The sequence below is a fragment of the Aedes aegypti genome, chromosome 1 (genome assembly GCF_002204515.2).
Source record: "Aedes aegypti strain LVP_AGWG chromosome 1, AaegL5.0 Primary Assembly, whole genome shotgun sequence".
Lineage (NCBI taxonomy): Eukaryota > Metazoa > Arthropoda > Insecta > Diptera > Culicidae > Aedes > Aedes aegypti.
The window spans coordinates 73,811,019-73,837,094 of record NC_035107.1 but is presented as its reverse complement, the minus strand read 5'-3'; the positions used below and the strand labels follow the sequence as shown (position 1 = coordinate 73,837,094).

Here is a 26,076-nt window from a genome sequence, read left to right as displayed (position 1 = left end):
GGGTCCGTGAATTACTTCACGTTTTTCTAAAGATGCTTGAAAGAAATTCTTCACGAGTGTATCATTAAGTATTTACAAGACTCACTTCAAGAGCTCGTACAGGGGATTTCTGAAGGACGTTCATAAATCACTACAAGGATTTTTTTCAATTCTTCTATTTTCCCAGGGAAGTTGCAATACATTTCTCAAGGAACGCTTGCAGCGATGTCGCTTTGTGTTCCTCCTAGGATCCTACTGTCGAATCCGCCGTTCATTTTTCGGGATATTCGCAGTCGAACTTTTTTCCAGCACTAAGAGTGGAACGGTTTGTAGACATACGTTGATGTGAACGAACGCATTTTGTGTCCGTTCCACTCTCAATGCTGGAAAAACGTTCGACTGCGAATATCCCGAAAAATGAACGGCGGATTAGACACCTCCCAACCAATTTTCCTACGATTTCGTCTCGTATTCCTCAAAAAAAAAATGCTCTTAGAATCCTCCACATTTTTACCAAAAAAGGTCACAAGATTTTTCAAAGATTTCATCAAAAGTTTCTCAGGGAATTTGCACAGAATTTCTTACAGGGCGTTTTAAGGAGATTTCTCAATATATTTCTACTAGAATTTCTTCAGGAGTTTCAATGGAAATTTCTTCGAATATTTCTGTGAAAATTCTTTTAGGAAATCACTTCTTGGCTAAAATTTCCACAAAGATACCTTCAGCTCTTGAAGTTATTCTTCAAGAATTCATTTCTCTTGAAGTTTTTTTTTTTTCAAATATTTCAACGCGAATTTCTTTAGGTTCTTGCAAGATTTTCGCAAATATTCTTCCACGAATTCTTTCTTGACTTGATCCAGAAAAACCCCAAAGATATTTTTATGCTTTCTTCGCACACCCATCCAATAAGTTCATCTGCAGTTTTGAGAAATTCCTCGAATATTCTGTGCAAATATTTTTTTTCCAGAAGATGCCTCATTATGGCACTCATATTTTTTTTTATATTTGGTATATGTAAAAGTACTGAAGTATGTAATGTCTGAAAATGACTGAAATTCCTATTCGTACGCCTATCAAAATTTCAAACCTTAATTTGAAACCATTTGTGGTTGCTCTACCCTTTAATGAGATATGTTAGTGTGAGATTTTAAAATAAATATGAAAATAACTCCTTTATAAAGTTTTTTGTTATGAAATCTAATAAATCTAACATTATTCCCAATGTATCTTTTTCTGGTTTTAATTTACGGATACTCAAAGAGTTGTGATATTAGAATCTTTATTGTGCAATACCTTTTTATTTTTATTAATTATTTGGTTTGGCACATGAACTGCTATTTGCCAGCATTAGAATCCAATTTCTCAAAAACAAAAAAAAATGATGCTAATATTAAGAACAGACCAATCAAATCAAAATACGTTCCGATCACGTTGATGTTCGTGAGATGCTCTTTAAAAATCCAAATCCTAAACCAATGTTAAGCCATGTTCACAACAACTGACAATATGCAATCATCTTAGTTAAAAATAGTTAAATTTACAAAGCCAAAATCCCGAAATGCAACACAGCATGAACAGCAGACCAATAACAAAACTTTCCACCCTTTTCCAGATCCGACGAATGCAGGACATGCTCGCTCAGATGCAGGAGAAGCTGAAATCGACTCACGTGAACGACACAGTAATCGACGTCTAGATGATGTTCCAACGCCATCGTATTCCCTTTTTGATAAACACGCGCAATTTTTAGGTGGAATTTTTTGTTATAGATTAAGGCCTGTCTCGATCTAAACGTGACCCTCAGACACATTGCTCGGAAATTTTCTGGGCTTTTTCAAATTTCTGAAATTGGCTCAACTGACCCCAACCTCGAATATTCAAAATGAGACACCAGAATTGATAAAGTTGCTACTACGTCTGTTAATCGCATTAGAAGTTTCATCGCATACCCTATACTCACAAACCATCTCCTCCTTATCATCAAAAGCAAGCATAACACTTAATCGATGTCTAACTGTAATTGTAGCGAAAATGTACTCAATTTCCATACGATAAATAGGACTCTATACATAGCCGTAACGGAAAATGCAAAACTAGTAATTAATTATTAAACATGACCAAAGAACACAATCAATCACAAACAATAGACACAGTTAACTCTCAAAACATGGAAACCACCAAAAAAAAGTTGACCTACTGAGGCAGATACAACAAACGAAAACAAAAAAAAATCGTGCAATAAGAAGATAGGGAGCGGACCGAGCAAAATTTAGTCAGTCGTGCGAGAGTTGACGATCATTTGAGAAAATACAAAATCGGAAAAATTGTTTCAAACAATCGGTTTAAGCTGTTACTTTTGTAGTACATAGTGGTAGGGCGTCCGCTGTATTTTACAAACCCAGTGAATGTAAAAAGTGACGAAACCAACAACCATCAGTGAAATTTTGAGAAGCTATATTTATAATTGTTTGCTCTTACAAATGTTTATTTCTACAAACTACAATCTAGGTTTAATTATTCAGAAGAATATTTATTTTTACGCAACAAGAATCAGTTCGCGCTAGCTCATGAATCTGAACCTATTTATTTAATCTGAGAAAAATCGACTACCGAACCCGTTCGCAGTGCAGCAACGAGGTTAAACTTATTATAACCGGAGGCAGTAGTAGTGTATTCGATACGTTCCGTCGGAAGGCGTACTTTCTTCCAGCGGCGGACATAGTGAATCCAGTTTCAAAATGACAAATTACAGTGCAACCACCTTACAAGTATTGCTAGAATGTCTATAGATATTTCAATAAAGTTTAATTTTAAAACATTGAATCGCGATCATATTTGCAACTATTATTTATCATATCACAATCCTCAGAAATTGGTAATTCAATATAAAGTATACTGTTCTGTCTCAAATTCCGAACATGACTCATATTCCGAACACAAGACTTTTTAAAACGATTTTTCAATGAAACTCCTCGAATTTCTTCACAAGATGATCAATTCTTTTATGATTCAAATCCTCTACATTTGAAATTTGTTATAATAAGAGTTCTTATTTTTTAAATCGCAAGCTGAAGGAAAAAAGTTCGCTTTTCCTTAAAGTTGTCATCATTATTTAAATTTATGAAATAATTGAGTATTTCTAATTGATTTCATGAAGAATTTTTGAAATTCACCATGAATAATTTTCAGCCAGAGTTCAGAGTTCAGCCAGAGGTAACAGTTTGCAATATCCCATTAGAGGAAACAGTCAAAATCTTCCGATTCTTCAATTACTCCAGCGTATTCCAAAATCGTTCCTCGGGGAACCTCGTATTTTTTCAACAAGTTTTCAGTAATAATCTCAAGGTATTTTTTGGAATAAAGTTTTGGAAACCTGCTAGAAAGTTCTACAATACACAGCAAGAAACTGCTTGATTAATTGTTCCAAGAGTTCTATTGGGAAGTTTATTCAATGAAGGGATTCCTATAAGTGTCTATGGAGACACCTTCTGGAATTCGCATTCCAATTTCTTAGAATCTTTTTTCAAGCTCTCTCGAACTCGGGCTAGAGCAACATCCAGGAATTATATGTTTTCATAAATCACTTGAAGATATGTTTTTCTTTTATTCCTTATAGATATTGCTTTAGATAAGTTATTCCTTTCGAGACATTTCTTGGGGTATTTCTGTCAGATTTCTTGGAAGGATACTTGTTAGATCTCGAAGCTTCAAATTCAAATATGTTTTGTCAGTATACTCTTATTCGGAGTATTTCCGGGCCAGATCGGGTACAAAAGCTATTTTTTGAGACATGCTAAGTTACCCCTTTTTTTAATCAAAATAGTCTCTAAGGCCACTTTTTTCCTGTATCTCATTACAGTGAATCCTGGTGTTATATTCAAGTGGCTTTAGAGAAACCATCGGATTATTCTTCAGAATTTAGTATTTTTCTATTATTTCTCGAGGAAAAGCTTCATAAAATTCTTCTAGTGATTTTTCCTCGAATACTATTAAGGCCTCCTCCAGGCATCCCTTTAGAGCTTTCCCACTGATTCTATCACGAAATCAACCAGAAATTCTTCCACATAACTTTTCAAGCTATATTTAGAGGTATTTATCCAAAACTTGCTTCAGGAAATCCAACGAAGCCATCCAGTAATTTTCATACTAGCATTTCCTATAGAAATTTTTCCGACAAATTTTTCCAGTATGTAGTTACTTTAGTAGATCTTACAAAGATTCCTACACTGTCTCTAAAAGCATAATTGTCTCATGTGAATAGGAAATCCAACAAACTACTGACAAGTGAGTATGGACAGCACCGGATTTTTCCCAAGAATATTGCAGAGTATAGTATATATTTGATAGACCCATAACGCGGGTAGATCACCTTTTCGTGGTGCGTTATGGGGTAAAGATCTACCAGTGAACCCTAGTCCTGACTGCTTCAAACGAAGAGAACAGGATGTTATAGTAATCAAAGGAACACTTTTAGTCCTTGTTACATTTTAAACCTTGTTGAAAGTGACAAGTCTCGGTTTTCCCAGTTTCCGAGAATGATCTTGAGACAAGGAAAAAAAAATGAGTCGAATTCAACAATTTGTTTTCTAATCTTTTATTTATTTTGTTCTCTAGTTTGAAGAAGTAAGGACTAGGATTCTGATGCATGGACAATATCGGTGTAATTTCTTGGCTTTATCGAGGGATCCGATTTTGCCTGATAAAGGGGCGCGCCTGTGGAGAGTGCATGCACCACACTCTTCGAAGGGTAGGAACCTTTCAGTTAGAATCCTTTCCTGTGATCAAGTTAGGAATTACAACTGTAAGAAAACCGAATGCTTCATCACTTCTCGATAGTGACAAAGTAAAACGACATGCACTACACAAAGGACACGGGATATACTACAATAGATCAAATATTGGTCGCAGTGGTTTATGTTCCGAACAGAAAAAAAAAAATATATTTGATAAATTACGTAAACGAAATTTTCCTGGAAACCTTACAACAATTCCGATTATTGCGGTAATTCTTACTGAAATTCTTCAAAGAATTCATTCAGAATACCATCAGGAATTTCCCCAAGTATTCCAATTCCCTAAACATTTTAAAACTTATTTTAACCTAATGCATTAAAAAATCCAGGAACTCCTTCAGGGATATCTCCAAGGAATTACTCCAGGGATTCCTTCAAGAATTTCTCGAGGAACTTATTATGAAACTCGTCCGGGATTTCTCGAGTAATATTCTAGGATTTTTTTTTCCAGAGATTCATCCAGAAATTCCTTCAGGATTTTTTCCAAAAATTCCTTCCAATCTCCAGTAGCGGTTTCCCCAGAGATTCCTCGAAGGTTTTTTCCAGGAATACCTCCAAGAATTTCTCTAGGGATTCCATTAAGAAGAACTTTCGATTGCAGCCGCATTTTGTAGACCAGTTCCGATAGAACTTCATTCCATTAATCCAGGAATTTCTTCAGAGAGTCTTCAGGGATTCCTTTTGCGATTCCTTCAAGCGTTCTTCCAAAGACTCCTGCAGTGTTTACTCTAGGAAAATTCTTTCCAGAGATTTTTACAGGTATTTATACGATCACCATTCTTAAGGTGAAGATAAATCGAAGCCAAAGTTCAAATTTTCAAGAGCACGGATCTGGAGAACCAAACATCCGTTAAAGCTGAAAACCTAATCGATTGATCACTAGCTGGTGGTGACCAATCGATTAGGTTTTTAGCTTTAACGGATGTTTGGTTCTCCAGATCCGTGCTCTTGAAAATTTGAACTTTGGCTTCGATTCATCTTCACCTTAACGCAGCCTATCAAGTGCTTTCCCAGATCATCTTCCGCCGTCTATCGCCACTGGCAAGCAGATTTGTGGGAAGTTATCAAGCCGGTTTTGTCGATGGGCGATCGACGACAGACCAAATCTTTACGTTGCGGCAGATGCTCCAAAAGTGTCGCGAATATCAAGTCCCTACGCACCACCTATTCATCGATTTCAAAGCGGCATATGATACCATCGACCACGAAGAGCTATGGAAGATTATGGACGAGAATGGTTTTGATGATGATGATTATTTAGCCACCATCAGCGCAAGGATTACCTATGGCTGCAGAATCATACCGGGATGGAATGATCTACCTGATGGTTTGTTGTAGCAGGGCTAGTTAATATCTTTGAAGACCTTTGGAAGACAACACTAAGGCTGTTTTCTCATGACAAAAGGCTGGCGACCCCACGCACTTTCATCCAGTCAACAGTTCAATTAACTCCCTTAGGGCGATGACATATTGAAAGAGAAGAGAAGTGAAGTGAAGTGTTGGCGAAAAGAGAAGAGAAGAGGTAGAAATGGTATGGCATACTGGGAGAGGTTTCGAAAAAGTTTCAATGCGCTCCTTGTTTTCATTGATTTTGTGCTTCGGCAACAGCATGCTGCCTGCGACCAGAGAGAGAGCGCGCACGGCTGCTTTATTCGGTTTCTTCTCCTTTCCCATGTCCCATTCGCATCAACAGAGGCCTGTAAAGGCGACTCTGTAGAATGTAGCAAGTTTGTTAAAATCATTTCTCATCAAGCAGGAAGACTGCTTCTCGATGGCGTGCGAAGAAAACCATTTAAATCACTAAGTATGTTTATTTTTCGTCATCATCCGCACTCCAGTCCGCTAGAAATTACAATGTAGGGCCGATACAACCTGGATGAAACAAGCAGAAATAGCAATCATAGGCTATCATTCATAGTATATACCATGACCCCACAGTTATGGATCAAATAGTGTGGAGTCCAACCTATAAAATTCAATAAAACTACATGGTAAACGTACTTTAAAAGCACGAATTGAATCGTTTCAAATTGGATCTTCGTATAGTAAACTGTTTTGAGTGTAATATTTACATAGGATTGCATCAAAATTAAAAATTGTATCGGTTTCTGAAAACCATATTATGGATCAATTTTCATATTATTGATCAAATTGTGACATATTACGGATCAGTGCGCAAAATCAAGAGATTTTCAACTCAATGCATCTGTATTGCTTGATTTGGCCAAAGTTAACATTGTGTCACATATTACTGCAAAAAAATAGCAGTATTAGAGCTGGAAACAAGGGTAAAATGCCCTTTTTTGTGATACTGCATTGTAGTAACTGAGACATGAACTGTTTTTGCTCCATATCAAGTTTTCCACCCAAACAAAATTGACAAACCTTGATGTTTTATTAGTTTTATCCTTAGTGCTTTTGTCTAAAAATGTCGAATCCAATGCCTAAAATGGCAGAAATCTACATTCTTTGGATGTTAATCCATAACCGTGGTAAACAATCATTTCCTGGTCCATATTATGGATCACTAGTTAGAAGTGCTAATATTTGGTATTTAGAATCAACAATCAAGAAAAATGTTTTCCAAAGATGAATTCATACTAAATCGAAGCGAACGAGCATGTTTTATGCTATAACATTTGAATTTTACCACCTGTGGGAGCTTATGAATGCTGACGGCACTTCTTACAGAAAACGACCATAGTGATAGCTGTGTGGTACCAACTAAACATTTATCAAATACACCGTTATTTAGCGGTTGAATGTTGTGCTTAACATTACAAATGGTAGAAGACAAATAGTATAACATGGGAAAAATATGTTTTACGTAAACGTTTATGTTTTGGCCAAGTTATTCGATGTTGAACGCCAAAGTGAACCGTCACTGTGGGTGATCCGTAACTGTGTGTGTATGGTACAACATAAAAAATGGAAAAAATATAACAGAATAAATAAGTTGTTGTTAATCTGATTGAATACACGATTGATTACATTAATTAAATAACCAATGAATAGTTAATTCAGATTTTCGTGACATAGTTTTAAAATATGAATCACTATCACATATTATCAAAACAACTACTAAAAAGTTAAATTAACTCTAATCTTGATGTTACCATTTCTTTCGAACAAAACTTGATATTAACAATGCTCTTGAAACTTTAAAGAATTCCATTGTTGAAGCCAGGAGCATTGCAGGAGAAGGCAACGCACTCGCGATACTGCTATGAAAATTATATGGCCGGATTTGCAGGAAGAAATCAAGAAATTAAGAAACAAAAATTTTGAAAATAAAATTTCTCTTTCTTCTTGGCTCTAAGCCCTTTTGTAAATTATCTAAAATTTTGAAAAAAAAAAAAACCTCAGAAGCCAATACCGGCATTGGAAGAAGAAAACAAATTACTACTAGCTAATTGCGAAAAAGCTCAAAAACTTGCTATGCAGTTTGAAAGCGCGCACAATTTTAATTAACTTACTAGTCCAATAGAAAATCAAGTTCTTCAAAATAGACTTCTAAAATATTCTCAATCAAGAGAACGTTTTCTAAAAATCCTGGGATACTGACTTGAAAGAAATGAGAACTATTATTAAAAAATTCAAAAATATGAAAGCTCTTGGCGATGATGGAATTTTTTACATCCTCATCAAGAAAATTCCCGAAAGTAGCTAATCATTCTTAGTTGATATTTTAACAAATGTTTTCAATTAGCATATTTTCCTGAAAAATGAAAAAATGCTAGGGTTGTACTAATCTTAAAACCAGACACGTATCCTGCAGAAGCTTCTAGCTATCGTCCAATCAGTTTGCTTTCCTCCATCAGTAAACATTTTGAAAAAGTCATTTTGAACAGAATGATGGCCCACATCAACGAACATTCATTTTTTGCCAATGAACAGTTCGGATTCCGCCATGGACATTTGACCTTTCATCAACTTTTACGTAAGGGAAGTAAAGCCGTTGGTCCCGAGATGAACTAGCCCAGGGCTAAAAATCTCGTTGATAAAGATAGAAAAAAAAAACTTTTACGTGTAACAAATTTGATTCGTTCCAACAAATCTGAAGGCTATTCTACTGGTCTTGCTTATATAGATATAGAAAAAGCATTCGACAGTGTTTGGCACTGAAGGCTTGATCGTAAAATTCAAAAACTTTAATTTTCCAACATACATTGTAAGAATAATTCAAAGTTATCTGTCAAACCGTACACTTAAGGTTAATTATCAGAACTCCAGGTCTGAAAGACTTCCTGTAAGAGCTGGTTTCCCCAAGGCAGCATTTTGGGACCAATATTATACAATATTTTCACATCTGGCTTACCTGAGTTACCTCAGGGATGACAAAAATCTTTGTTTGCGGATGACACAGGCCTCTCCGCCAAAAAGACGAAGCCTGCGTGTCATCTGTAGTCGATTGCAAAAAAAATTGGATATTTTTTCTTCATACTTGCAAAAATGGAAGATTTCTCCTAATGCTTCCAAAACTCAACTAATAATATTCCCGCATAAACCAAAAGCTCTTTATTTGAAACCTTCAAGTAGACATGTTGTCACGATGAGAGGGGTTCCAATAAATTGGTCAGATGAAGGTAACTAGATACTTACCTTCATGCTAAATAAGAATTTAACTTTCAAAAATCACATTCAGGTCATTCAAGTCACATGTAACAAATATGTAAAATGTCTCTATGCCATTATTAATAGAAAATCAAAACTTTGTCTTAAGAACAAGCTTTTGACATGCAAACAAATTTTCAGGCCAACCATGTTGTATGCTGTACCAATATGGACTAGCTGTTGTAATTGTAACCAGGAAGAAAAGCTCTTCAGAGAATTCAAAATAAAATTTTGAAAATGATTCTGAAGCTTCCTCCCTTGTACATATACCTAGTACTAATGAGTTACATAAAATATTCAATGTTGAAATATTGGAAAAAATGTCAAATAAAATAATTAAAAAATTCAGGCAAAAACGTTACAATCTTCTATTGCCACGATTAATGCGTTATATGTTTAGGTTAAGTTAAGTTAACTAAATTGAAAACGTGTTTTTTTTCTTCTATAAGCAGGTGAAATCAACTCACCTGTAAAAAATCTGAACTGCTACGGCAAATGAAATGTAATATGTTGTTAACAAAATATTATTAAAATCTTAAATTTGTTTTACCAAATTAGGATGATAGTGTTGTCTAATAACACAGAACACACAGAAGAAATGAATGTAATGTTCGAAATGATACTTATAAAAAAAATTAAAAAAATGATATCTATGAAGCCTACCGAATATTTTTTTCAAAAAAAGTTATAATTTTCGAGAATTTTGAAATTGAATGCCTTTTCCCACACAAAAAATAAAATTATTAAACTTCTGCTGTTATGAACGAAAAATTTATTTAAATTCACTTTACACTTCAGTCGTCGCGCTGTTGTATTTTGTACAACACTTTTGAAAAACTCGCTTTTCGTCCTCAACAGCAGTGTGGTGGTTTTTACGGTGGTGAACCGCGCGACGACTGGAAGTTCAAACAATACACTAGTTATAGATATAATATCATGTTTGTATCTATGGAATGAAATAGTATGTTAATTGCATACCTTTTCTACGAATACTTTAAATGGTTTATGGGAATCCTGTCTAAACTTGAATCATCGATATTATAAACAAGATCACGAATGGTTCCAATTGCAGTTAATTTTTAAGTAAATATTGATTTTCCGAACGGGTAATAATCGATCAAATTTGAGAGCAATTTCCCGTTTTATTAAAGTAGCTAATTAAAGCTATGGTTTTAATGATTGATAACAAATCGACTGTCTTATTTATAAGTCATGGAACATTGTGGTATTCTTTTTTTTTCTACGGTATGGCCGAGTGATAATTTTGAGTTGGGAAATTTTATTGTATAAGATCAGTTCAGTGGTACCGTTTTAACACATATTCCGAGCACTTAAGGCCGACAGTGATCAGTGCACACATTTTTTTTTTTTTCAAATATAAAAAAGAACTTTTCTTTTGTGTTTGTTAATTTAGTTTACTCCCAACTGTTTTCATCAGTTCGAAATTCACGCGCAATATTAGTGCTGCCAATAATAGTTCAAATTATCATCAAGCGTTTTCGCGCGTCGAAGCACCACACGAACTGCTTTCACGCTTGACCACACTTCCCATCCCTCTTCGCATCGCTTCAGTATGCCAGGTAAGCGCGATTTTCATACAACATGCATGGAGAGACCTTCGACGCGTACGCTCCTCTTTCACATCCTCGCTTTCTGTCTGTACTAAGTAATATAGTTTGCGATTTTATCAAACATGCCTTGTCGATTTTTTACATACCGCATTGATAAGTGATCCACAAGTAGCAAGTTTGTTTTACGTAAGCCATAGTGTTGCACAAAATATTTCACAAAATTTTATTGAACTGGTGCTTGATATTGAATCGTAATCAAGAATCTAGGAAGATTTTCTGTTTTTAGAGGCGTTTTACAAACAGTCACTTAAGGTTTATCCGATCGAATTGCCCGGAACCCATAATGGCGTTGTTTTGGTTTTGTTTCACATTGGGCTGGATAGATTATTTTAGATAGGTGAGGTTGGGACGGAGAAAATGGCTTTTACCTTGAATTTCAGTTTTCGATGGAAAATCCATCTGAATATTTTTTTTTTTTCGAATTTAGATGTCAGTATTATCATTCTGTATTTCTGTTTATTTGCTGTCAAATCATCTAACAGTAAACAATATGCTCTTCAAATCAGCAAAATGGAGTCACATAAAGCCAAGAGTACTCTGAAAATTATACAAGAGTGAATATTCAAACTGATGAAAGTTTAAATCAAAGCCTGAGCTTACATGATCAACTGATCATATTCTTCGACATCTTTTTATCTCGATTTATTAGGAAAATGTATACAGGAAACAAGACAAATAGAAATAAGGAATATATGATTCCACCACATTTAATGATAAAAGATTTTCTGAAGTAGTTATCAACTGGAGAAAGCAATAAAATAATATAGAGAACAAAAATACTGATTACTGTGATGCATCAAAACCCGGACACCTAAGATGATACACATATTCAAATGCTTGCATACGATTGGTTAATCTTTTTTTTTTATTATGTATTACTTTGAGATGATAGCTTTTAGGTTGAAACTTGATAATGTTCACCAAATTTACAATGAATTTAATGAAAATTGAGTTAATTCTGCATCATGTCGTGTCCATAAATCCGGACACATGAATCAAAATCCGGACATCGGTGCATCAAATTCCGGACATTCAAAAAATCGCAGTTCTTAAAAAAAAAAAAAAAAAAAACATTAAACATACCTTGATATCACGATACAAAGATTCATGGATTTGTAAAAATAATATTGTTCCTCTGTTGGATTATACAGAAACATCATAAAACGTAGGTTTTTAAGTCTTCAAAAGATACTTGTGATGTGTGCATCGTTCCCCCAATAATTACACATAATTTACAAACATTTTCAGTTAATACTATTTAAAATCACAACGGTACAACATTCAACGAGTTTTCCAGGTTTTCGAACAATTATGATGTTGTATTTCTTTTTGAACTTTGAAAAATTGTATGCTAACACACTGTGTCAGGATTCGAAACCACACATATAAGTATCCGGACAGTCTTCTTCTAGCACAGAATTACATGCATTTCATTAATTTCTTCGAAACTATTGACTTTACCGAGAACAAAATACAAACAAATCACTACAGAACATGAATCACATATGATAAGCACTGACAAACGCGTGATGAATCGCCGAAACGCGATGGCGCATTGAGTAGAATTTTTTTGGTTATCGTTAATTTTGAAAGCAAACGCGTCCTACCGGAACCGACTTTTGTTTTTTTCTTTATTAATGTTTTACGAGGCTAACTTGATGTCGATTCATGTTACAATGGTCAACAATAGTTAACATTAATAGTAGGAATAATATTCTCACACTAGAGTTTCCGGATATTGGTCCTGTCCGGATTTTGATTCATCACGGTAACAGTTTATCAATAAATCAGTTGTAATTATGAAAAGTTACAAAAGTTAATTCATTTAATTATAAAATTCCCTATTTGTGGATTTAATTTACTAGCAAACGTTCTGATCCGTGCTCCATTTACGCCAAAAAACGAGCGCAGTCATATCATATTCCTCTAGCGTTCACTAGCGTTCTTGCGCGTCGAAGCAGCAAATGATTTCCACAGATCTCTTTGAACCTCTTTGCTTCGCCTTCAGTATACCAGGTAAGCGCGTTTTCCATATAGTTTGCATTGAGAGAGCTTTGACTCTTTTCTCTTCTCTCCTTTTATCCCTTCTCTACTCCTGCAATATGTCATCGCCCTTAGGCTACCCCTCCCCAATACCCAATATATAGTAATATATCATAAATAGTGTTATTAAAGTATCTTACCTCTTTGTACCCATGTTCGTTGGCTTCGTATTTCATCCGAGGGATGACCCAATCAATGAGAATATATACCAAGGTGTGGAAGAAGAAGCAATGGCTATGTATTAGTACGGAGAAAAAACGTAAACAAAAATAACTACGTCACTAATTTACACGGCTTCTTATGGGTGCTCATTCGCTTGTAGTTGTGAAACAATTTGCACCGTTCACGGATGTCACGCACACTAAATGTCTTTTCCACACCTCGGTATATATTCTCATTGGGCACCACCACTGCCGTCCAGGCAGTCGATTGATCGCCCCCTTTGTCCTCTCTTCGTTCTCAATTTACACCCTACGTGTTTGACTGCTCCAATGTTCTCACTTAACGTTCACCTACCTCGTTCTCACTCAAACCAAGCAACACAATTCTCTCTATTTTCTCTTCCCTACCACTTCAACATCAACTGCCACTTTTCTATATTTTTTCTTTTCCTCCTCTTGAGCCGGATCTTCCCAACAGAACTTTCGGACGCAAAATTTTCACTTTTCCAAGCTCCCCAGCTTCAAACAACCGATAATAATTCTGATCAGCCGTTTATACACTCCGGGAGACTGATAAAACCACTCAAAACCGGCAATCGACAAAACGAAAAACGAATCAAACGCAAGTCTCACTCGACACTTGTGGACGAGAATGGTTTTCCCTAGAAACTGACTAGACTGATCAAGGCAACGATGGATAATGTACAGTGCTATGTGAAGATATCGGGTGCATTATCGGACCCGTTTACAACACGCTTCAGGACTTCGACCGGACTTCGACAAGGCGTTATGAAACGGGCGGGCTTCAACATGCGGGGCACGCTCTTCAATAAATCCAGCCAGTTTATCTGCTTTGCTGACGACGTGGACATTGTCGGAAGAACGTTCCAGGTGGTTTCTGAACAGTATACCAGGCTTAAACGTGAAGCAGATCGGGTTGGATTGAAGGTAAATACATCTAAGACGAAATATCTGCTGGCTGCAGGAACCGAGCACGAGAGAGCTCGCATTGGCAGGCGCGTGATGATCGACGGGGATGAGTTCGAGGTGGTAGACGAATTTGTCTACCTCGGATCATTGATAACGTCGGATAACAACTGCAGCTGCTTATTACGGACTCCACAAAACCTTGCGGTCTGGTAATCTTCACTTCCGTACTAAGTATACCATGTTCGACGCTGTAATATCGGTAGTCCTCTACGGGCATGAGACGTGGACAATGCTCGAAGAGAACCTGCAAGCGCTAGGAGTTTTTGAACGACGTGTGCTTAGGACGATCTTCGGTGAAGTATGTGAGAACGGCGTATAGAGGACAATAATGAACCACGAGCTTACGCAACTCTTCGGTTAACCCAGTATCCAGCAAGTCACCAAAGCTGGAAGGGCACGATGGGTGGGACACGTTGTGAGAATGCCGGACAACAATCTCGCAAAAATGGTGTTCACCTGGCCGGTACAAGACGAAGGGGAGCGCAACGAGCTAGGTGGTTTGACCAAGTGGAGCAGGATCTTGGAAGTGTGGAGCGATCGAGAAACTGGAGGTTAGCAGCCATGGACCGAGTTAGTTGGCGTAACATTGTGGCGCAGGTCATGTCTTGAAGGACGTAGAGCCAGCAAAAGTAGGTAAAATTTACTTGAGAGCAATTGTTCATTTTAGGCACCCTTTGTTTACATATAAGTGATAAGCTGTAATAACAGTCTGGAAAACGATCGATTCAGATATTTGCTATATGACATTAATGTTCCTTCTGTGCAAGTATTATTTCATGAACCCTTCTTAAACTAATACGCTGTAATTGAATTTGAACGGATGAAGCAAAAGTTATTTATATTCATAGGCAGCTTGTTTCGTAGCTTTCCATGTTACAGTGTTCCAGAACCCTCAACCCTCTGGGCCCCGGCTCACAATAAATCTTGCATTCAAATATTTGGCCATTCCACAGCACTCATACTCGTCGCTCGCTAGCAACCCATTATCAAGAGAAATCTCGCGTAACTTTTTTTTTTTTTTTTTTTGTAAAAAGTACGTTTATTTGTCGATATTGGTTATAAAAGAATTATTTACATAATTATTCAAACGCCGACATGAAAAGCAAAATTCAATTCATTAATATCTATCCTTCCATTACAACCATCAATGAAGGAAATATAATTTACTAAAGTCTTCAAGGCCATTGTTCTCCTTCTCGGTCCGATTCGTTCTAATGAGGGCCGCAGCAATTCCTCAGCATCGAGCCGCCGGCCGGCGGTATCCAACAGTTTCTGTTGAAGCAATTCACACGCATTGGTTACTCTCTGACAAGCAAAAAACTTGTGTTGTATTGTTTCCACGTGTGCGCCACAATAGGTACATGATTCTCCATCTGTGCGCCTCATTTTGAAGAGTAGTCGACGGTGCGGGATTTTCTGATTTACCCACATGTACAGCACGCTCCGATGAGAAGAAGGTAGGTCCCGATCGGATATGTTTTTCCAAATCCGAACCCAATTCACATTGGGATTTTCTGTCTCCACTTTTGGCCTTTCTGTGCGCTCGACAAAAAAGTGGTGAATGAGATCGGCGGAAGGGTGTTGGTGTATTTGGAAGGGTAAATTTCTAACGTTTTTAAGGAGTAGTTTTAGGCAGGGAAGGTCGTGAAGGAGGATTGCTTGTGGAGGATTTGCTAGGTTTAGAAAGGAATTATAATATGGGATGGAGTCGATCTCGCGAAGATGACGGTTGATCAGCAGAGCGCTGCATTTCATTGCTGGTATGTGCAGTTTGATACCACCACTTCCCTTGTCGCGTGCAAGTTGCTGCATTGGTACGGTCGCAAAAACACCACGGAAGAGATATCGTCGCATTGTTGCCGTTACTTTCGCTACATGTGCTGCTGTAGGGGCTAGATGGGCCGCAATGTACCACATTTTAGATGACAAGAATGTATTTAGTAGTGTCACCTTTTGATGAAGTACCAAGCTGCGCTGTGAGTGCATCCAAACTTGGCGCGAAAAGTTTGATACGAGTGTGTCCCAGTTTATCTTCACCATCTCCGCAATAGAGTTCACAAAAACGACACCGAGAATTTTTATTGCGTTTTCTGTGCGCAGCCACGGCACAGTGAGTGGGCCACCGATTTGGCCAACGTCTATTGCTGTCGTTTTAGCTTCATTTAAACGTGCGCCAGCTATCCGTTCAAAACGTCTGAACAGATCTCGCATTACGTTCAGCTGCTCCGCATTCGTGACGATTGCACTGATGTCATCAGCGTAGGCAACAAGTAAATTCCCCTCACACGCTTGTTCCAACCGCCGTAGAAGAGGGTGCAGGTATAACACAAATAAATGCATAGAAAGAGGATCTCCTTGTCTGACCGATCGCTGTATCGGAAAGGGTGCTGACAGAGAGCCGTTGATGAGCAAACGGGACGTAGACGATTCTGCTATACGAGCCAGTAAATTCAACATTTCTGGATCGAAGCCCAAACTATGCATTGTGCGGAACAAAAAACCGTGATCGACTCGATCAAAAGCATGATCCAAATCAAATCCGATCAACTTGGCAGAGCGACCATTCGCTTTCAGATACGCAATTTTATCTTTGATTGCGAGTGTTGCCTGGAAAATATTTTTTCCAGTGTTGGAGCATTTTTGTGAAACAGTCAAAATATTGTGACAGCGGATCACATTATCGAGTCGCTTTTTCAATATTCTAGATAGAATTTTATAGTCAAAGTTGACTAAGCTGATCGGTCGGTATGATCGTGCGGTTTCTCCTGCACCACGTTTTTTCACCAACACGATCACACCATCGACGAAAGTCGAGGGGAAGTTCAATCGGAGTGCTTCATTCATGATCAAATTGAGCTCTCGGTGTATCACATCAAAAGCCCTCAGATAAAATTCTTTGGGCAGACCGTCGGGTCCCGGGGATTTTTTTGACGCGCTCGTTCGTATAGCCGAAAGAATGTCGGCTGTCGTAATTTCGCTCATACAGGCAGCACTTACCTCATCTCGCTCTGGGATAAGTCTCTCGCATTCGAAGGCGTCTCCTTCTTCGACATTCTCCCGTGCATAGAGGTTGGTGAAATAGTGCAGCATGTGATCTCGTATGGCATCTGGTCCGTCGATTATTTCGTCATCTTCGTTTTTCAGTCGCTCAATGATGGTATTTTTCCTCGTTCTTTCTCCGAGCTGAAATGTTGACAGTGGTTCGCCAGCAACCAGCGTTTCGTTTATTCGGATAAACATTTCAGAAAAGCGACGCTGATGGGAGAGCAATTGGGCTTTTAACTTGTTGATGGTTACAAGCATGGTTCGATTGTTGTGATAGCCGTCGTATGCTTGTCGAAGCAGCTCGTAAAGACGTTGTTGTTCGCGGTGGAATGAATCAAACGCAAGTTTTGATTTCCATCGAAAGAAAGATTTAATATGCGGCTTTGCATACGACAGCCACCATTCCATCCACGTTCGATAATTTCGGCGTTGACGGGTCCAGTACTGCCAACGTATCTGGAGCTCTTCGATGTTTTCGGCAGTTAGCAGGTGAGGACGGAGGGACCAGAAGCCACGACCAGGGGGTCTGTCGGAGAGGGGAATGCACATTCTCGCAGTTACCGCTTTGTGGTCGGTGAAGCAACAGACGTGAACTGCTGTAGCTCTCAAATGCTCTCGGAGGCTGGTACTCACATAGAGCCGATCAAGTCTAGACGAGGAGTTGTGGGTTATGTATGTGTAGCCCGTTTCACGTGAACGAAGCTGTTGCCAAACATCGTGTAGTCGTAGTTGCTGTACTGTAGATTGGAGCGCGGGGCTTGAGTTGGCACCCGTAGCGTCACATTGCCTAATCACACAGTTAAAATCCCCACCGAGGATGACGTGATCGGTGCGATGCCGTAGGTAATAGGCAACGGTGTTGTTGTAGAATCGTTCCCGCTCGGCACGAAGAACCGATCCCGATGGAGCATACACATTACACAAAGTAGTATTCTGTACTCGTAGAGCAAGCAGTCTTCCATCTAGACTTTTCTCGACGTGTGAGTATTTGATGTGCTGTTTTAAAGCAATCGCTGTTCCTCTTCGCGCATGATCGACGTTGCATATGACATTGTAACCGGGTAGGGCAAGATGGTCGTTCTCAACCTCCTGCAGAAAAACTATGTCGAGATCGGTCGTTCGAATGAATGTACGGAGAGCGTTTATTTTTGTTGTGTTGGTGATTGTGTTAATGTTGATGGTGCCGATGTTTACACTCGTAAGATCCATTACTGTGTATTATCGTCCCCAGAGCCTCGAACGTGTTCGTTGGAGTCGCTATGACGCATCTTTTTCCCCGGCGGGGATCGTCTGCTTCGCAAACTTCGGTTGCTGCTTGAATCGTTCGAAACATGAGAAGAGTCCGTATCATTGCCATCTGTCTTGCGAGCTGCTGCTGAGTTGCTGATTGGGGTTGAAATCGGCATATTTTGGAGAACGGATTGTGCGCCGGCTAATACAGGCATGGGAGGTGCCATCATGGTTGTTTGCTGTGTTGGAATGATTCGTTTCTCTTTCGGTTTGGCGGCGATTTCGTTCGCCGAGGTTGGTTGTAGCTGCGATTGTAGTTGTTTGGGCGGGGGGTTGTTCGGCCTAGCCGGTCTTTGCTGCAATGCTGATTGCTTTGCTACGTTGGCATACGATTGGTCTGCTACAAGTTTTTGAACCAGCAGTTTTTTATTTTGCACACACGGAATTCCGACATGCACAAACTCTTGGCAGTGCAAACAGGTCTGCCGCTGCCCCTTGTACGCCACTGCCGTGTCTTCCCCGCGAATCGTCACGAGGGAAGGGATGTTTTTCTTTACCACCATTCTTGCGATACGCACACCAGTCTTAATACCAGCGAATGCGGTTCGTTCGTCCCACAAGAGGTCCCGAATATTGACGATGTCTCCGTATTCGGTGAGAAATTCGGCGATCTCGTCATTCGAGATTTTATTCGAGAGATCGAACAAACGCACCTCCACTGCTCCGTCCTCCATCAAGATCCGAAGTTTGTAGGCCTTGCCATCAAACACGAATTCGTGCTTGTTGTCGTGTTGACGCACGATGTCCTCGGCGAGTTCGAGGTTGTTCACCTCCACGAAGGTGCAGCCTAGCCGCCTGCTTGGCTGGAGAAGAAGAACACTTTCTCGCGTGAGACCGAGTTCTTTCCCGATGAATTTATGAATTTCATCATGGGAAAGTTGTCTCGGAAATTGCGAGTAGTCTACGCGAAAAGTATTTTCGCGGCGCGGCATCGCGGAACACGGCGACGCGATTTATTGTTCGATACTTGTAGCGGCGATGTTTTAAATCGACAAAAACGTAGGGATAGTTCGTGAACGACTTCCGAAATTCGCTCTGCTCGAGAATATCGACTGATCGGCTCGGAAGTTGAGCGCTAACGACTTTTCAAAACGTCCTAAGTAACAAATGTAAACAAATCGAGATTATCATTGCAAACCATTTGCGTTGCACCACTTAGCAGCACACTAGAACACTCGTTCTGATATATTAACAACAAATTAATCTATTCAAAGCTTAACAAAATGACCAATGTTCAAAACTGCATCGCTTTTAATCAATTGTTACATTGGACCTTTGATCAAAGAACCAACCACATGTCCTATGTAACATTTATGAATAAACACGATTCTAATGTTACATTGGACATTCCTGAATAAAGCTTTGGAATGGAGTTTAAAAGGTAGAATGATTTGAAGAAGCGTGTCTGAGACACTACTTAGATGCATAGAATGCCATAATAACTGATTCTCAATCATTTCAGTCGATATTTTCAGAGTCGCACTGCCTCGCAAAATGAAAAACGCTCAAGTGACAAAAAGAGAATGAGTTACACAAAACTGTATTTTGGTCTTTTTGCCAAACCATGTTTTACCGTTTCGCTGGATTGGATCAGCTGCAACATCTCTTTTCATATTATTAGCGCATTGCGTGCATATAGGGGAATGATATTGAGCACAAGATTGCGCATCATGATGTCATTGCATCAATCTGATTCAGATGCATGGTCGATCAAGCATATAAATATGCTTCCCGGCAGCAACACGAGCAACGTACATGCGCGACTTGCTCACATATATTTACAGAGCGATCAATCACCGAAGAGAGGAGAAGCTGTATGTATTTGTTAGACGTGGGCTCCTTTCTCGAGTTCCTACAACAAGATGGACGGCGTCGTCATCGTTATCATTCCCCACCGCAATTTTTGTTTGAACCGACGGCTGGTGCTGATTGCAACACAGCCGTCACCACCACCACGTCATGCAGTGGGAAACTCTCACATGATCATGTGGGCGAAACCGTCATAAAAACGGCGGGAAAATTGAGGGAGAATCAGTGAGAGAGCAAAATGTCCTACATACAGCTTAACGTTTCCCCTCCTTCTGTTGTTACATAGGACACATAGACGGATGGAAAGAAGTGACGTCGTGGGATTGAATGAATCAAAACAAAGCACAGCTGGTGTCTCCGATTAGCACACCGCAACAAAATGTCGATTATCAACGAATCGAGTGCATTTAGGGAAATGATATTCAGCATCATGATCTTATTGTATCAATCCGATTCAGATCCATGGTCGATGAATCATATACATATGCTTCACGGCAGCAACACGAGCAACGTGCATGCGCGACTTGCGCACATATATTTGCAGAGCAATCATTCACCGAAGAGCGGAGAATCTGTATGTATTTGTTTGGCATTGGTTTCCTACAACACAATCGACGGCGCCGTCATCGTCATCATTTCCCACCGCTATTTCTTGTTTGCGCCGACGGCTGGTGCCGAATGCAACACAGTTGTCACCACCCGTCGTGCAGTGCGTAACTCACACACGAACAAGTGTGGGCGAAACCAGCATTGAAACGGGGGGAATATTGAGAGAGAAACAGTGAGAAAGCAAAAAGTCCCAAATACAGCTCAACGTTTCCCCTCCTTCTGTTGTTACATAGGACACATAGACGGGGGGAAAAAGTGACGGCGTGGCATTGAATGAATCAAATTGTTGTTGTTAGTGAGAGACTTTAACCCGAAGGTCATTCGTCTCTTCTTCAAATGAATAAAAACAAAGCACAGCTGGTGCCTGCGATTATCACACCGCAACAAAATGAGCAGTTCAACTTGAATGTTGAAGCAGTTCAACGCACGTGGATACAAAATGAAATAAAATATGATTGTTGTGTGCTCAAATCAAAATATCCGATGTTACTATAACTGAAACAAAATGACAGAAATGAATGTCCAATGTAACAATTGTTGAAACAGAACGACCTATGTGATTTATCCTATGTACATATTTTTGGTCAAAACGTCCTATCTGATGTTTTTATAGATTTCAGTGTAATTTCCAAATAAATTGACAAAATTTCATTTCATACGTTGAACTCTATTACACTGCTTCCCTCTACAAGCAACACAGTGGGGAAAAATTGTTTCATTTTGATACAGTTTCAAAATATATTTTCACAACCTTCAAGCTCGATTTACTCGAAATGTGTGAATTGTTAGATAGGCCGTTTTGAAAAGTTACGCGAGAAATCATTTTCTCCTCCTCCTCCTCCTCCTTTTAGCCTGGTTCGTTCGCGAGCCCGAACGTGATGCCTCAAACAGACTCAAAACATAGATAGGGCAAACGCTCCCTTAGTGGAGGTAGCTCCAATAGTGGAGGTAGTGTGTTTTGGCATGTTTCGCGCTAATAAATGATTATATGATATTTTTATATTATGTACGATGCGAAAATGATACAAGTAATCGAAAAATATTCATGACATTTGATCGTAAAACTATTTAAAACAATTATTTTGCTTATTTGTTTTGCTCCTTTGCACCTATAGTGGTGCATCAGTACCCATACCCATAGTGGAGGGTCCCATAAGAAATCAATGGATTGCGCCACTAAAGGAACCATTCTTATGTAAATCTGGCAATCCATCACAACGTTTATTCTAAGGTTTTATCCAGAAAAATCGCTACAATGATTTTTCATAGATTTCTCCATGGATTCCTCCAGCAATTTCTCCAGGGATTACTCCAGAAAACTCTCTTCTTGTGTTTCTTCCAAAAATTGTTCTAGGGTTTTTTCAGGAATTCCTCTAAAGATTTCTCCGGGTATTCTTCCATAGACTCCGGCAAGAATCTCACCAGGGATTCCAGAGATTTAACCAGTGATTCTTCCAGGGAATCTTCCAGAAGTTCCTGTAGTAACCGAAACTCAACTGATCGGCCAAACTTGAGCCGAACCGACAAATAAATACACTATTGCAAACACCGTCCGTTTGCTACCAAAGTTGTCACCAAACTGCTCGAGTTGTTTTCAAAACTGTCTTCTTTTTCACAGTTCTCGTTTCGCCCGATCCGCTTTTCGTTTTCTTTCGCTCGTCGTTTGACATCTCTTGTACACGCTTAGCATAATACAAGTAAAATCGAAATCAATTTGCTCTATTTTTTATATAATAACAACTCTATTCGCCACAGTTCCTCTAGGGGATGTTCTAGGGATTTGTCTATGAATTCATACAGGGATTGCTCCAGGAATCCCTCCAGATATTTGTCAAGGGTTTTATCCAGGGATCTCTCCAAAAAAAAAATCAGGAAAGGAGTTTCTGAAAAAAAAAACCTTGAAGAATTCAGTATTTCGGCTCATGAATTATGCTTTTAAAAACTATTTTTTCTGCTAATCTGCTAATCTGCTAATATCAACGCACCCCCTAGCCATGGCCAGATCTACGTTGTTTACACAAACATCCCTATAAACCCCCACGCTGGGAAATACGTTTACCGAAAACGGCGTTATGAGGTTCTGCACTGCATTCTTGTATAGGATTTACTTTACTGGCATTGTTGTTAGCAAATTCACAAAAAGTGAAAGAGAAAGAAAACATGATTTAGGCTATGCTATACCACGCCCGACGCCCCCCGATGACAGAGTGGGTAGGCTCGCACCATCGTCCCGCCCTTCTACCTATTTTTGAGATAGGCAGTTCTGTCAGGGTGTAAATAGTTATTATTATGCATGTAATCAAACCGAATTACGACCTTCCACGTGTTAACGACCTTAAGGTGGGGATATTTGCGTGCCGGGTATGCGTATATTCCTCTTGTGACATCACTTCTCCACATTGGCTTGGAGGTTTCCTTCTTCATTTCGGTTGTTCTGGAAAGATTAGAAAACAAGGAAAGGAAGGGGCCACATCACTCCACAGAATGGCGGCCCATCTGATATTAGCTTTGTGTTAAATAATTATTGTTGTGAGTAGAGATCCTGAAGTGAGAAATGCGAGTAGGCGGTAAGCCGCCAATCGAACCGTCAAAATCCCTTTTCAAAATGCTTTTCATGTGCTAAGTAACTTGTAAACTCCTACTCAATTATGTTTTGTTGGCCTGCACGTTTTATTTAGACACAATTTTTATTTAGAAAACTATTTGGATCCGAGATTTTAGGTGCAGATTGACCATGTTTGATAAACAAGCATCCTGTTTTCAGTTAAAGAAAGTTTAAGAAGTTGATGATTCTGTCATTTATACTAGCTATATACAAAAATTCACTATTGATGTAATATATGGATATTGAATAAGTTTCAACGCGCGATTATAATACTTCAGTTTTTGTGCTGTTGTATTGGTGTATGTAGTGGGAAACCAATCAGTTTGGTGATTCTAACGGTAAAAAATAGCACGACGAAAGGAAAGTTGATAATCTATCATCATTATGATTTCAGTCCTAATTTCATGATCCGTTTAATAAATTCCGCGTATGATTCGGCAATTTTAACAATTTATACATGTGTATTCGAAGAAAACAGACTACGAGCATTTATTACCTTGCAGATATTATATCATTTTCTACAGCCTAATTTAATAATCCCTACATTGGTTGTAATATTTTTTTTTTTTTTTGATCTTGGGATGTTGATTTGCCTCCTAATCATAGTTTCGACAATTGTCACATGCTTACTATCCCTTATGGCAGTGTTGTTGATTCTATTGTCTATCGGTCATCAGTTTCGCGCCACCCGGCAGGGACTTGGTCCTATGTACCCAATACTCTGCTGTGTCTTAACTTCACGCAATACATTCTGTAGATGTGTGATACAGTTTGCGGAATATTATGATTTATCACTTCGTTCAGATGGAAAATTCTGTTATGGTACCATATTCACATATCAGATAACTCCCACCTGGAACGATGTAATACATCGGAGACATGTAGATTCAGATGTATCGCAGACAGACGTTCAAGTTAGACTCAGCCACTTGTGTAAAAACATGGCCGCCACAAATCGCCAAGTGGCAATCAGCTAACAGATGGCGTTAGTGGCGTATGCGTCCCGCCACCACCCCGATCACATTTCGTTGACAGCACGACACACAAACGCTCCCACAGCCGGCGTGCTCAACGCTAAAAACTATGTACCTTTGTTTTGGGCTGGGTGGGTGATGTTCCCTTTTGGATCCAATTTCTCATGTAAAAATCAATAAAATCCATTGTAATTTTTACCACAAGTTGGCATTCAATTTACTCACAGATTCATGTTAGTATAACACCCTTGAATGATCGTTACTCATGTAAAATAAATTGGCGTGAAAGTATCACAATTGTGTGAATCACCTGGCCACCTTGGCCTGCACGTTTTATTTAGACACAATTTTTATTTAGAAAACTATTTGGATCCGAGATTTTAGGTGCAGATTGACCATGTTTGATAAACAAGCATCCTGTTTTCAGTTAAAGAAAGTTTAAGAAGTTGATGATTCTGTCATTTATACTAGCTATATACAAAAATTCACTATTGATGTAATATATGGATATTGAATAAGTTTCAACGCGCGATTATAATACTTCAGTTTTTGTGCTGTTGTATTGGTGTATGTAGTGGGAAACCAATCAGTTTGGTGATTCTAACGGTAAAAAATAGCACGACGAAAGGAAAGTTGATAATCTATCATCATTATGATTTCAGTCCTAATTTCATGATCCGTTTAATAAATTCCGCGTATGATTCGGCAATTTTAACAATTTATACATGTGTATTCGAAGAAAACAGACTACGAGCATTTATTACCTTGCAGATATTATATCATTTTCTACAGCCTAATTTAATAATCCCTACATTGGTTGTAATATTTTTTTTTTTTTTGATCTTGGGATGTTGATTTGCCTCCTAATCATAGTTTCGACAATTGTCACATGCTTACTATCCCTTATGGCAGTGTTGTTGATTCTATTGTCTATCGGTCATCAGTTTCGCGCCACCCGGCAGGGACTTGGTCCTATGTACCCAATACTCTGCTGTGTCTTAACTTCACGCAATACATTCTGTAGATGTGTGATACAGTTTGCGGAATATTATGATTTATCACTTCGTTCAGATGGAAAATTCTGTTATGGTACCATATTCACATATCAGATAACTCCCACCTGGAACGATGTAATACATCGGAGACATGTAGATTCAGATGTATCGCAGACAGACGTTCAAGTTAGACTCAGCCACTTGTGTAAAAACATGGCCGCCACAAATCGCCAAGTGGCAATCAGCTAACAGATGGCGTTAGTGGCGTATGCGTCCCGCCACCACCCCGATCACATTTCGTTGACAGCACGACACACAAACGCTCCCACAGCCGGCGTGCTCAACGCTAAAAACTATGTACCTTTGTTTTGGGCTGGGTGGGTGATGTTCCCTTTTGGATCCAATTTCTCATGTAAAAATCAATAAAATCCATTGTAATTTTTACCACAAGTTGGCATTCAATTTACTCACAGATTCATGTTAGTATAACACCCTTGAATGATCGTTACTCATGTAAAATAAATTGGCGTGAAAGTAT

The 26,076-nt window shown here is 38.8% G+C and overlaps 1 protein-coding gene across 2 annotated transcripts in view; it reads left to right on the top strand.

Annotated features, from left to right (window-relative positions):
• The window catches only part of LOC5579485 (septin-4), an 81,600-nt gene extending 78,798 nt beyond the window's left edge, over nucleotides 1-2,802 (top strand). For both annotated transcript variants that reach the window (XM_021839949.1, XM_021839945.1), the window contains exon 6: nucleotides 1,592-2,802. In XM_021839949.1, coding sequence (XP_021695641.1) covers nucleotides 1,592-1,675 — 84 coding nt within the window. In that variant the 3' untranslated portion in view covers nucleotides 1,676-2,802. The remainder of the gene's footprint in view (nucleotides 1-1,591) is intronic.
• The last annotated feature ends 23,274 nt before the right edge of the window (nucleotides 2,803-26,076 follow it).